The sequence below is a fragment of the Spermophilus citellus genome, assembly GCF_964194105.1.
Source record: "Spermophilus citellus genome assembly, chromosome: X".
In the NCBI taxonomy this organism is placed as follows: Eukaryota; Metazoa; Chordata; class Mammalia; order Rodentia; family Sciuridae; genus Spermophilus; species Spermophilus citellus.
In genome coordinates this window covers 86,427,274-86,441,609 of record NC_138190.1, presented here as the reverse complement: position 1 = coordinate 86,441,609, position 14,336 = coordinate 86,427,274, and the positions used below count along the sequence as shown (strand labels likewise).

At 38.8% G+C, this 14,336-nt stretch overlaps 2 protein-coding genes across 2 annotated transcripts in view; both read right to left on the bottom strand.

Annotated features, from left to right (window-relative positions):
* The window catches only part of LOC308638834 (G protein-coupled receptor associated sorting protein 3-like), a 152,574-nt gene extending 150,162 nt beyond the window's left edge, over positions 1-2,412 (bottom strand). Inside the window, exon 1 of the mRNA XM_081276671.1 lies at positions 2,288-2,412. The gene's annotated coding sequence lies outside the window, so the exon portion shown is untranslated. The remainder of the gene's footprint in view (positions 1-2,287) is intronic.
* Positions 2,413-3,830: 1,418 nt separating this feature from the next.
* On the bottom strand, positions 3,831-6,007 carry ARMCX5 (armadillo repeat containing X-linked 5). The gene has a single exon (XM_081276661.1). The coding sequence runs from the start codon at positions 5,844-5,846 to the stop codon at positions 4,146-4,148; it is 1,701 nt and encodes a 566-aa protein (XP_081132787.1). The 5' UTR covers positions 5,847-6,007; the 3' UTR covers positions 3,831-4,145.
* Positions 6,008-14,336: the final 8,329 nt, after the last annotated feature.

Sequence of the window (14,336 nt, the reverse complement as noted above, 5' to 3'; positions counted from 1 at the left end):
TAACATCAAAACCAGCTAAGGACACAACAACAAAAAAGAAAATTACAGACCAATATCCTTGATTAACATAGATGCAAAAATCCTCAACAAATACTAGCAAACTGAATTCAACAGCACATTAAAAGGATTATTATTCACCGTGATCTAGAGGATTCATCCCAAGGATGCAAAGTTGTTTCAATATATGCAAATCAGTAAACAGATATACTGCACTGACAAAATTAAGGAAAATAAACTATACAATCCTCTCAATATTTTTAGAAAAGGCATCTGATAAAATTCAACATCCCTTCACAATAAGAACACTGAACAAACTAGGTATAGAAACATATAATAAAGGTCATTTATAATAAGGCAACAACATTATACTAATTGTGGAAAAACTGAAAGCTTTCTCTTTTCTCTTGAGCAAGACAAGGATGCCCACTTTCAACACTTGTACTCAACACAATACTGTAAGTCCTAGCCACAGTAATCAGGCCACAGAAAGGAAGAAAGGATATTCAAATTGGAAAAGAAGTTGTCAAATTGTCAGTGTTTGCAGATGACGATCATATATATGGAAAATCCAAAAGTCCACCAAAATCTATTAGAACTAACCCTAAACCCTAACCCTGACCCCGACCCCAACCCTAACCCTAACCCTAACTCCAACCCTAATCCTACAGCAAAGTTGTAGGATACAAATCAACACATGAAAGTCAATAGCATTGCTATAAGCCAATAGTAAATCATTTGAAATAGAAATCAAGAAAACAATCTTATTTACTACAGCCACACACACACAAAATAAAATACCTAGGAAGAAATTTAAATTAAGAGATGAAAGATCTCTAAAATGAGAATTATAAAACACTGATAAAAAAAAAACTGAAGAGAACAAAAGATGTGGAAAGACCTCCTATGTTCATGGATTGGAAGATTCTATATCATTAAAATGTCCACACAACCCAAAGCAATTACAGATCCAATGCAAGCTTTATCAAAATAGCATTAACATCCTTTGCAAAACTAGAAAAATCCTAAAATTTATATGTAAATCCTTCTCCAAAAATACCAAATAGCCAAAGCCATCTTGAACAAAAAAGAACAGAGCAAGAGGCACTATAGTACCTGACTTCAAAACATACTACAAAGCTGTAGTAATCACAACAGCATGGTGTTGGCATAAAGTTAGGTGCATACATCAATGGAAAAGAATACAGACCCCTAGAAGTAAATCCATGTATCTATAACCAACTGATTTTCAGCAAAGGTGCTAATAACAAGTACTGGGAAAAGGACAGTTTTCTAATAAATGGTGCTGAGAAAATTGGATATTCATATACAGGATAATTTCTTACCAGTTATAAAACTCAACTCAAAATAGATTAAAGACATAAATATAAGACCTTAAACCATGAAATGACTAGAAGAAAACACAGAAGAAACACTGCAGAACACTGGAATGAGCAAGCACCCCAAAAGCACAAGAAATAAAAGCAAAAACTGACAAATGGTATTACAACAAACTAAAAAGCTTCTTCACAGCAAAGGAAAGAGTCAACAGAGTAAAGAGGCAGCCTTCAGAATGGGAGAAAATTTTTGCAAACTATACATAAGAGGTTGATATGCACAGTATATTAGAAATGGTAAGTATTTGAGGAGATGGATATGTTTAATCTGACTTGAGCACCATAAAATCTATACATGTATTAAAAGGCTATGTTATTCAATAATATGTGAATTTTAAATTTTTTTAGTTGTTGATGGACCTTTATTTTATTCATTTATTGTATATGTGGTGCTGAGAACTGAACCCTGTGCCTCACACATGCTACCACTGAGCCATAACCCCAGTCCCAATATGTAAAATTTTTTATATTTCTAAGTATCACGTTAAAAATAAATTTAAAAAAATTAATAGAAAATAACAAACATCAAAAAGGGTGTAGATAAATTATAACCATTTATGATGTAAAATGATGGTGGTGTAAAACAGAGCTGCCATTCTTCAAAAAGTTGGCAATTCTTCAAAAAGCCAAACACATAATTATAGATCCCAGCAATTCCACTTCTAGGTATATACTCAAAATAATTGAAATTAGGGACTTCAACAGATACTTGTATTTTATGTTCATTGCATCATTATTCATAATAGGCAAAAGGTGGAAATAACCTAAGTGTACATCAACAGATGATACCTCAGGAACATTTTGGATGATGATTCTACTTCTCACAATTCCCACCCAAGGGGAGACCATCAACTTTTTGCTTTGACACAAATACACATACATCTCACACTCACCCTTCTCTTTAGCTGATATTGGAAAATTCCATAGCCATCAACTGATTAAGTGTGTGCTTCACAGGGCACTTGAGACACAGAATATTTCCAAAGAGTCTGGTCCATTTGTATTGTGAAGATCTCCAATACTGAAAGCAGTGCCCACCACAGCTGGTATTATAGGCTAGGGGAGCTCTGCGGATTAAAGAACAAGTTATAAAGAACTTCAAAAATCATCTAAATTGAAGCTGCACAATACACAAAACCTACTCTGCTTTTGCCCCTCAATATAAAGGTAAGGCCAATTGTTCTTCATTTATAACTCTTACATGTATGAAAGATAAGAGTCACACCTAACCATAATAGAAATTAAACTAGGGATAGATGTTAAACCAATGGTATATTCCATGTTGACATTTTCAGTTTAGGCATTCCCCCAAATACATGCAAAGTCAGAGAGAGGAAGATCAACAGAAATACCAGCATTTCAATTCAGATCCTACTATCTACTATTCCCACTGCTAGGCAGTAATTTTAAAGAAAATCATAACAGCATATGAATTTGGGAGGAACAGGAGAGGAAGAAGTGACCCCAAATCCCAAACTATACTGTCATTCTATACCACAAACCCCTGCCCAGTACCTAGCTTTTGTTAATAATAAACAGGAGAGGTTGAGGTGATATAGACAATATGGCTTCAACTCTGTAAACTGTGCAAAGAGAACAGTGAAATTAGGGAATTAATTTCTTACAAAATATACACTCCTAAGGGATTTTGGTATCCCATGGTTGTGTCATACATATAATTGTCCTTCAAGAAGCATCAGCACAAACAAGGATCTGCCATCAAGAATAGGTACAAATTACCAATTCCAAAGCATGTCCATAAAACAAAACCAACGATGAGTTAATAGTCACCAAGGTAAGACAGATGAGACTGATTATGAAGCAGTTTCTATAGGTGGACCCCAGACCCTCCTCTTAGGTCCAGGATATCAGGGGGAGGGAACCTCAGAGAAAACACTAAATCTAGTACCCCTGAATGGGGAGAATGCTGATGAGAACACAGTAGGGTTGGATCCCTTCAGAACCACACTTCCTACATAGTCACTCATGGTTTTTCTGAATGGGGGTGAGAACCATGAATACTCAAGGGGGTTAAAAAGCATCATGGTGTCCTGATAGATATCCTATACCAAAGTCCAAGCACAAGATCTGGGATTCAATGGAATGAAATAATCTGTGATCCCTTTCTCCTCAGTCTGTCCTCTTCTGCTTCCTTAGGGCTGCCTGGATAGGGCTTCAGCTTCATTTCTTGGTGCACTGTCAGCCAGAAACTAGACAGGTAGTAGTACGGTCCTGTCCCCTTGCTTCTGGAGTGATTCTACTCCTTGAACATGATGGCACTAAAGGATCTGCCAGTGAACTTTTTTTTCTTTGTGCACCCTCTACAGATAAACTGACACAGACACCATCTCTTCACCATCTTTTTGTTGTTTGTGCTTTATCCCTCTGACTACATTTCAACTGAAGAACTAGGACAATGGTTTTACCAGTTTAGCATGCAACTTTATTAACAACATGTAAATGAAATCTCAAAAGGATACACTTTTGTCAATGAACAGATTTGTAGCTTATTCAGGATGAATATGATCATTATCAGGTCATGTTGCAGAAATACTAAAAATATCTCAATTTATATTTTATAGCACAATAAAAATAAGCAAATGTTCAAGCCTGCAAGATTAGCTTGTATCCTTAAAACTGCAACAATCAACACAGAGAACATAAGTATTGAATTTATAATTATAATATGCATTGGTTTCATATTCCAAAAGCAAAAAATATGTTCAAGGCTTTGTGAAAACATAAGACTATTCAGAGTTTGAGTATTAATCGTATAACTTTATCTCTCACCTCAGGATCACTGTGCTCTGCTAAGTCTTGGAGTTTCTGACCAAACCCTTTTGCTTCCTGGAATATGGAAATAAGTTCAGATTTAGTGAACTTTTCCTTAGTAAACAGCTTTGCCCTTTTTTTGAATTGGAAATTTATATTCTCAAATATTTCAATGATACAAAGAACATTGGCCTTTGACTCATTCTTGTTAAAGAGCGCAACCAGTGATGATAGTACTTCGGCACTTATCAGTTCTCTTGTATTGGCTTGATTTTTAGACAAGCACAAAAACACTTTTAAAGCATAAAACTTGGTTTTGACACTTCCTTTGTTCAATAATGTGAGGAACTCTAGAATATAACTGGCAATCATGTGGTGATTCTCAAATTTCACACTCAATTGCACCAATAATTTCAGTCCAGCCAGTTGCACAGGGGAATTCAAAGGATAACAGATTATGTCCTTACAAATTTGATGTATATATGATTCTTCCATTTTTGGTTCTTCAGAAGACTCAGAGCTTTCATTTACCATATTTAAAGCTTTAGGGTGTTCTTTAACATTGGGATTATTGACCAAGTTTTCAATCATAACAGTAATACCAACATCATGAATTATATCTTGAGTAAATGGGTAAGCAGGACTGATACCCATTACCATAGTAGCTATTTCATGAATGAAAGGATCCTTAGTTAACTTAAGTAGGTCAACAAGTTTATCAAATTCTTTAGGCTCTAAACTAAAGGTACGTGATTTGCAGCGGCAGGCCTTTGGATTAGGCCCATATTTTTCCCTCTGCCTTATCTGTTTTTTGATCTCAGCTAAGGTCTGGAAGTAAGGCCCATTATAAGGTGGAATCTTGGTCAGAGGCCGAATCCCCAGAGGAGTTTCAATTAAGGTTGCAACCAAGGTCCAGTTGCCTTCTGGAGGCAATGTTGGTTCCCCTCCCTCAACTGGGACTAGGACAATATACCTGGCCCTTAACCAGGCTTTTGCTTTTTGTTTTGTAGTAAGTTTGGGGCTGTATGTGGGCTTGGGCTCTTCCTGTATCTTAGGTGGGGGTTTATAAACTTGAGGAGGGGTTTCTTCTTTAGGCCAGAACCAAGATCCTACACTAGGCTCTTCTCCATTCCAGAACCAGGAGCAGACATTTTCTTCATCCTCATCAGTGAACTTGATCCCAATACCAGTTTTGTTCCCAGCCCTGGACTTGTTGCTGGTCTCTTCCTTTATCTCAGGCCTAGACCCAATATTGGCCTTATCATCAGCCTTGGCAGAAGACTTGATGTTTGCCTCACTGCCTGCACAATCTTTTACCTCAGATTTAGTTACCAAACTAACCCTAGAAACAGGGGTAGCCTTTGACTTGGTTTGAGGCACTATACCGGGCTCTGCCAGGAGCTCTGCCTTAGTCTCAGCTGTGAGACTAGTATTAGTCATATCTTTCGTTTTGCTTGCTTCCCTTGTCACAGCCACAGGCTCAGTGTAGGTCACTGTTTGAGTCCTGGCTATTGCTCCATCACCAGCTTTGGCCTGGGTTACTAATTCTGCTTTTGGTTCTGCCTCAACCACTGCCTTGGGCTGAGTCTTCATTCTAGCATTCTCAGGGCCACTGATTTGAGCTTTCAGGCTATCCTCAGCCTCTTCTCTATCTCTTGCTCTAGCCCGTGAGCCAATCATGATCCAAGTTAAAGGCAAAACTCTTTAAAGACCCCACCAGACCCCTGTCTCAGCCTTGACTGAAGGTCTGTCCCAAGTTGGTGTTTTCATACAAAGTCCAGCAGTCACTCAGTCCCCTTTCCAACTACAGGTTCTGCCAATGATATAAACATGCTGAGGAAGCTCACTCAAGGTAAGGAAGGATGACTGGGCCTGGGAGCATCCCTGTAGAGGGTGGTGGTCTTCAGCCACTCCAAGGACACCAGATCTGCCATTGAAGTTGGACCTAGGAGTGGAGGAAGGAAATGGGGCTTTAAGTCTCTTCCAGTTTTTCTCCTCACGCTGATTAGAACACAGAGATATGAAAGTATGGAAATTCAGTGATGTGTGGGAAAAGTAGATAAATGTCATTTCACCCTCTCTCTATACCTCCAAGTGCTACCAATATCCTTTCCAGGTAACAAACAAGAGTATGGAGGGCAGGGAACCTGGATGGGAGTGAGATAGGCTAAGGGATGCTTAGGCTGGATCCTGACCCCTGCTGGAGGCAGATCTCCACCACCCTGTACTACAAAAATACCCAAGCAGTCCCCACACTCGTACAATCTCACTCTTCAGGAATAATTTTTCACTTCAATTGCTTGCTTCCAATGGTGATTAGCCTAGAGCATACCTACTGGCAGACATAAAAACAAATAGACAAACAGGAGGAGATGGAAACTGACCTCTTGGTAGACAGACCTTGGTCCCTGGCCCTTAGTCTTGTCTTTCTAGATACACTCTGTCTCATGTTTTCTTCCACCATTTCCTGCTTCAGAGCTGTTCCTCCTCCTCCCTGTTGCCCACATTTTCCCTTTCCCATGATTGCTCTGAAACTTGCCTAGCTTAGAACTGGATTACAGTATGAAGCATGAAAACAGGACAAGCCTTTGCATTCTGTAAATCCAAAGTATACAAAGAATTTCAACTAGGCTGAAAAGAGGAGAGCAGACAGGAGTCATTGATAAACTGGCAAAAAATAGATGGGATTCTCTAGCCTCAGTCATTCCTATCCCTGTAACCTCATACCAACCTTAAAAGATACAGGTTGATTTTCTTCAATATTTCCTAGCTTCATGTTGGGTTAATTTTCAAACCTTCACAAAAACTTTAGTTCTACAGACCTAGGAACATATCTACCCACAGAGATCCACAAACACAGAGACAAATAAATTGAGCACAGGAGACCAAGAACACTGAGTCTTTGGTGGAGACCAGTACTTTAGCACCTAGGACATATATGCTTTTTGTATACAGGTACCTGTTTGGCAAACATTTTCTGTCTCATTTTTCCCCCACTCCCACATCTCCAAGTTCCTCTGCTCCATTCTCAAAATCTGACAATTTCCATGCAGAGGCAACTCAAACATCCCTGCAAGGTATTAGTGGTGTTAGTAGGAATGAAATACCCAAACAAGCCTCTGAAACTTGGAAAACAATGGAAAATATAATTTTCACATTTCTTATATAAGTTCTTACATTTCCTTCCTCTCCCCCAAAGCCTATCATTTTCTGCAATATAATGGTTGTGGGGCAGGACATATCTTGAAAGCTGGCAGATAGGAGAGCTGGAGGTTATGCTAGATCCCTACCTGCTCTAGTCTTGGTAGTCTAGCACCCTCAAGCAATGCCCACTCTAAAGAAGCCAGGCCAATTTTCTTCTTCTTCTCCCCTATCCTTGAGGTCTGCTGCCCCCTACAGATATTTACACAAATGTGGAGTACTGCAAACTTAACAACAGATCTACACAGATAATGCATAATGCACACCCAAAAAACTAATGAAGAGAGTGTATTAATGATCAGTCAAGCAAACAGGATATGAAACCCTCTTCAACACAAGACTTTTATTATCACACATTTTTAAGTTCTCTCCCTCTCAGGAGTCCTTAGAAAACACTCCCCACCAATAGTAGCAGCCCCTTTCTCTTACATACTTGTTTCCCCTGCTAGAAGCTGCGACTACACTACTTTCCCTTCCCAAATATATTCGGAATTAGGGTGAGTTTAGAAACTTAGCAAAAAACTCACCATCTTATTTTACTCTAGTCCCTCTAAGCCTCTCACTGCCCTCCTCCCAAGGCCAGGTCACGTATTCCGCACTCATCTCCGATACCCATGTTCACTCCCGCAAGCGATGCTAGCCTTATCACTGACCTGCTCCGCTTGGATCAGAGGCAATTTTCTTATATCGTTGTTTCAAGCGGTGCCGTGCCACACAGAAGGAGGGACGGACAGTCAGACAGGCAAATACCCGAAACAATGGCGGCGACTGTGTTTGGGGGTTGATTCGGCACCTGGGACTTATGACGAGATACTTGCTTTATCAGATAAAGGGCGGTGACTGGCAAACTATTATAACTTTCTGGTATTCTCTTCTTTTTCCTGTTCCCGGGGCTCCTCAGGAACCCGGAGGTAGCGACTAATTAGCATTCACCTTTTCCTCCGCAGAATAGGTTCTGCCACGTCCCCATTACTGAAATCGGCAAAGGGAGGAGCTAGGGTGTAGTTTAAGGGGATCCGGCTTAGAGAAGCGGAGTGATACCAACCGTTTCCTAGCGCTGCTTTCCGTGTGTCAACCCACTGTCGCCCCGCCCACTCTATTTCTAGCGCATACTGGAATTCCCAAAGACCGGATTGGGACCTAGAGGAAATAGCGCTGGAATGGAGAGAAACAGACCAATGACAAAGTGTCTTGGTATTAAGTTCTCTCTTTTTAAGGACACACACACACACACACGCACGCACGCACGCACGCGCGCGCGCGCGCACACACACACACACACACACACACACACACTCCAAACTGAAATGCATATGGGTTCCGGGTTGTGGTGTCAGGAAATCAGCTGTGGCCTGCTGAGGCGGACGGATATCAAAGGGTTTTAGTGTTTACAAACTCACGTCTCCAAAACCCTGACCAAATGGGCGGGTCAGAGGAGGGACTATAGATATTTTTATAAAAGCGGGCGGGATGGGGTGGAGTGAAAGGCTCCAAACTGAGATGAAAGTATCAATTCTTATTTGTTCCACATTTTGTGTTACCTGTATAGGAAAAGCCCTCTTGGCCTCTCCTTCAAGCGCTTAATTTTCTACACGAAATGTGTGGGATCCTAGTGGGGTGTCTGGAAAAGCTTCTCTCTCCTGACATCACAGATCAATATCAATTCCTCCTCTTGGTTTTTTCCTATACCTCTTGCCTGAGTCTTTAGCCTTTATTGTCCAACATATTTCTTGTATTGAAATAGTCTTAGATAACGTGGGATAAACATATACGGAAACCAGAGGCAATCAGAGAGAACATAAATATCAAAATATACTTCTATGTGAGTATGTCCTATTCCCTTGATAGTCTCCTCACCTAAATATATAGGGGCCTGAACTTAGGCATGGAAGATTGTTAGATATATTAGAGTGCCTCAAGAAATCAGACACATACTCCTAAGTTACTCCTTAAGGCAAATTTTACCTCTGCAGAAGGGTGTACTACCAAAAAAGTCTGGCAAGCAAGCACACTGAACCAGAAGTCTGCCCAAGTTTTTAATCCCTAAGGCAGCACTGCCCCTTGATCTGCTAGGAGTAGTTGGGGGTTACAATCTATGCAATTGACTAATTTAAAGTTGGGAAGGGCAGGGGGAAGGGCTATGATTATGATTGGATCTCTTACTACACTATAGACATTATGATTGGAAAACTGAGGACAGAGAGAGATATATTGGGGGGTCTCAAAATGGGTACATTATAACCACATGGTTTAGATTACAGCAAACACATTTTTGTTACATATTAGGAAACTAAGACTACAGGTTTAACTTTGCCAGAAAAGAGAATATTAATCTTACCAAACACATTAATATCAAAGTATACTTCTGTGTAGGTGTGTCCTATTCCCATGATATTCTCACCAAAATATGTGGGGGCCTGAACTTGGGAATGGGGAAAACAACTACATTCTTATGGAAGAGGATTAATACCATAATATTTTTGTAACCTTGAACCAACTCCTTCCTGACTTTGTGGAACCTTTCTAGGCCTGACACACCATATTTCTTGCCCCAGAGTCTATTGGGATGAGGGTATCAGCGCAGGAGACAGGGAGAGGAAAGGCAATTTCAAGCCAGACAGCCCCACTGGCTCTAGAGCGACTCCCTCATGTGTTTCTTCCACTGCTTCCTAGAGACGTGAAAGGGAAGAAGGTACTTCTGTTTTTGAGGGAACTGGAGAGAGGCTTCTTGCCCACTGTTCTGTCAGAAGAAGATCACTACCCATGTACTTTCTCAAGGCAGATTTCAGCTGTTCCTATCTCTTCCTTTTTCTCTCAGCCCTGCATCCTGCCTAATGAATGCATATGCTCCTTTCCCTGAATGTATAAAAGTTTGGACTCTCCCAAGTGATGTGGAGTTTGAACTAGACTAAGTTCAATGAATGAAGGGCCTCTTCCTCAGTCTGTTTCACTGCTGTATCCTCAGCACATAGTAGACAAAGTGGCCAATGGTTGAAAGATGTGAAACATCACTGAGTCATGAGAATTCCACAGTACCTTCTGTTGCTTGCAGATCAATACTATTCTGTAGGTATGTCTTTGTTTTTGATGTCTGTAACCCCAGGACTTAGCCCAGAATCTGCCACACAGGAAATGCTCTTTTTGTGGCTTTTCAGTGGAAGAAGGGAGCAAAAATTTTTCAACTGTTTTGGAAAGAAGCTTGGGGTATCTTAATATCTTAGGTTGTAATGAATCTTTGGGGAGATATGTGTAATTTAGATTCAAGAATAGTGGTAAATAATTTCTCATTTGCCATGATGCGTTGCTAAGCTCCTTAATATATAGCAAATCCCGATAATTTCATAAATAAAAAACAATGACCAACAATCCAATGGAAAAGACAGAAAAGTATATGAACAGACTGTTCACAGAAGATACACCAAAGTTTTTAAAATATGTGATAAAAATTTAATTGTATTGATAATAACAAATACAAATCATAATTACCATCATATATTATTTCTCATCTACCAGATTGGTAAAGAACAAAATGTTTGATAACAAACTGTATTGGATAAGGGGTTGGAAAATGCACTCTCACACATTGTTAGATGGAACATTAAATGGTATACCCTCTATGAAGGTTATTTATCAAGATACAAATACATATAGCCATTGACCAGTAATTGAATCTTAAGAATCTATTGTAAAATAATATTTGCACATTGAAAACTACTGTGTCTGCAAGAATATTTATTGCAGATTTGTTTGTAATGGTAAATCATTGCAAAAAATTGGTAACTATTCATCAGTGGGGGCTGATTAAATAAATGATGGTGTAACTCCATTCAATGGTATATTATGCTGCTATGAAAAAGAACATCTAGTCATCATAGTGTTTGCCTGTAGTCCCAGGGAGTCAGAAGACTGAATCAAGAGGAATACATGTTCAAAGCCAGCCTGGACAACTTAACAAGACCATGTCCCAAAATAAAAAGAAAAAAAAAGATCTGGGGATATAACTGAACCCCTTGGTTCAATCCCCAGTAACAGACATGCAAACACAGAGGAGCTCTATTATATAATGATAAAGAATGAACTCCAAAATACATTTTTAAATGAAGAAAGCAAGATGAGCAAAGTGCATGATAAAGTTATAGTATGCTACCGCTTGCTTAAAATATATTATTACATATATGTATATGTTTGTTTATAGTATGTAGAGTATCTGTTAATATCAACAAATAACTGGTAACATGACATCTGTTTTTGAGTGTGACCTATTGGAAAGCAGATAAGAATGAGAAGGTGACTTGAAGAATTTCTTTAAATGAATGAAATGTTATGTATGTGAACTTTGAACCTCATTTTTATATTAAATATTCAAAAATAAATGTTAATTAAAATAAGCCTTAGAATCAGAGGGTATAAAACATTCATACCATTGTTCTTAGAAATGTTCCAACTTATAAGCCCTACATTCCTCAACTCTAAGCTGGGCCATCATGTTAGTAAAAGATAATGAGAGAGATCCTTTTGTTGGTTTAGGGATGCTTCCAATTCTGAAACTGCATTAATTAAAGTAGATGGCTTACCCTCCAGATGTGAAGGACAGGTTTCTGAGAGTCCCTTAACATCTCATTTGTCTTAAAATATTCACAATCTAGTTTACTAGGAAAGTTCACCATTAAACTTGCTAATGCTATTTCTATTAAAGATAATTTTGCTTTTTGTTCAGGAGACTGATAAATACAGAAGTGTGCTGTGAATTATTTCTTCTGACACTTATAAGACATTTAATAAGAAATAGTAGCCAGTGAAAATAAAAATTATGGGAAATACCCTTTAAATTTCTTATTATTATTTTGGGAGAGTTCCCAGATTTTCACCTTTCCATTAATGAAAGCAGAGAGCAGTAAAACAGTTATTCATATGTTACTGTAGGAATGATCCTGTTGTCAAAATGATTCAGCTCTTTTCTTTTTTTGAGCCGGGAATTGAACCCTGAGGCACTTAACCATTGAGCCATACCCCCAGCCTTTTATTATTATTATTATTATTATTATTATTATTATTATTATTATTATTATTTTGAAACAGGGTCACACTAACTTGCCTAGAGCCTTGCTAAATTGCTGAGGCTGGATTTGAACTCATGATTCTCCCACCTCAGCCTCCCAAGTCACTGGGATTACAGGCATACACCACTACGCCCAGCAAATTGTCATACTTTCTTGTGTAATAAAAGTCATATAAGAAAAAGTGACATCAGACTGATACAAAATCTGTGAGAAGGCACCATGCTTCAGTTTATATGGACCATCCTGGAGTATAAGCAGGTGTATGCAATAGAAAGCCTACTAGGTAATCAGAGAAAGCCAGAGACAGACTGTGAACTGAAGTCTCTACCAAAGGACAGTTATTGGGAAAAATCATTCCAATGCCCACAGAGCTGTCAATATACACACAAGACTAAGGAACAAAAGGGATAAGAAAGGTCTCAGCAAAGTCCTGCTTTGACAAGAGAATCAAAGACCAGAAAGCACCATCATGCTTTGAATCTACAAAAGGCCCACAGGAAGTTCATTAGTCATATCTCCAGAAAATGAGAGAAAAGTGATCAAAGTATATCTGTGATCTCTCTCTGGCCTGGGGTGGACAATGGGATCAGTTTAATTACTAGAGACCCAAGATTCTGATAGGATTTCTTTCAGAAAGCAGAACATACACATAGGGAGAATATGAAGAAAACATTAAGATGTCCTTCACACCTTCTCCTGAGAAGTTTCTGATAAAATCATTCATTAAGGATTTTAATGATCCTAAAGCTTGTGGAATTGTGGACCATTATGATTAGAAAATATGGAATTACCCATAATATACTTGGGTCATTAAGTAGAGTGTTGGAAGAGGCAAAAGAAAATATTTTGTTTAAGTTTATGCCTTGTTATTACAATAGGATCCAAGATGAATGGAAGAAGCTTAAGAATCCTCCCCTTTATTTTTGAGTTAATCTATATACTACAGATATCCTCTTCCAGGTATTGCCAGTTTTCCCAGAAAAATCTGTCATTGTTGAGTAGGGCTACTCTTCTTCCATTGGAGGTTTTGATATCAACATTCTGGAACTGAAAACTACCAGGGGATGGGGTCCAAGTATGAACTTTCCTATAAAAAAAAAATTCCACCTTCATTTATATGGACCTGGACTTATGAGTACAAGGATTTAAACAACAAGGGAAAAGCCACAAGAGGGCAGCCATGAAGTGCATAAAGTTCCTGTGCACACGTGCATACACAAAACATGCACACGCCCACAAACCCACACAATTTTATACTCAAAAATTTAGTCAAATGAGAAGAAATATGGTGGCTCAGAGGAATTCACAGTGCTGCAGCAACTCTGAAAGAATAAATTAAATCAGCATTTCTGCAATAGCAAACTGCAGTAGGAAAACAGAGGAAGTTGGAACATAAAAAGAATTAATAGAGGGAAGAGACCAAGGCAGTGTTGGGTGTGCAGTGGCTCAGTGGGGGAGGGGAAGAATTTTTTCATCAAGAAGAAAGTCACTTTCCCACTGAGCTTAAAAAAAGAAGAAGAAAGAAAGAAAAACAGATGCCCATCATATCCGCAACTGGAGCAGGTCATAAACTCAGAAAATCTGGGCTGTATTTAGCTGGGAGAAAGCCTGTGAGTCCCTGGCTGGAGTCAGAACTGATAAGCCCCAACTAAGATACCAGAATAGCTGTAGCAGAGGTGATAGAGCTGGGGAAGCACTGACAATAGCTTGAAGGGATATATTAAGCAAGCTTGGAACTCCTACAGCTTACCACTGTTTTCCAGAAATCAATCACATTTTTTCTCCTGGCTAACTGGCTGGATTTATGTTTGTTTCTTTATTTCTCTTTTTCTTTTGGTCTGGTACTTTGTATGATAGCTTTTAAATTTTTTAAAATTTTATTTATTTTTACTGGTTCTTTTTAGTTATA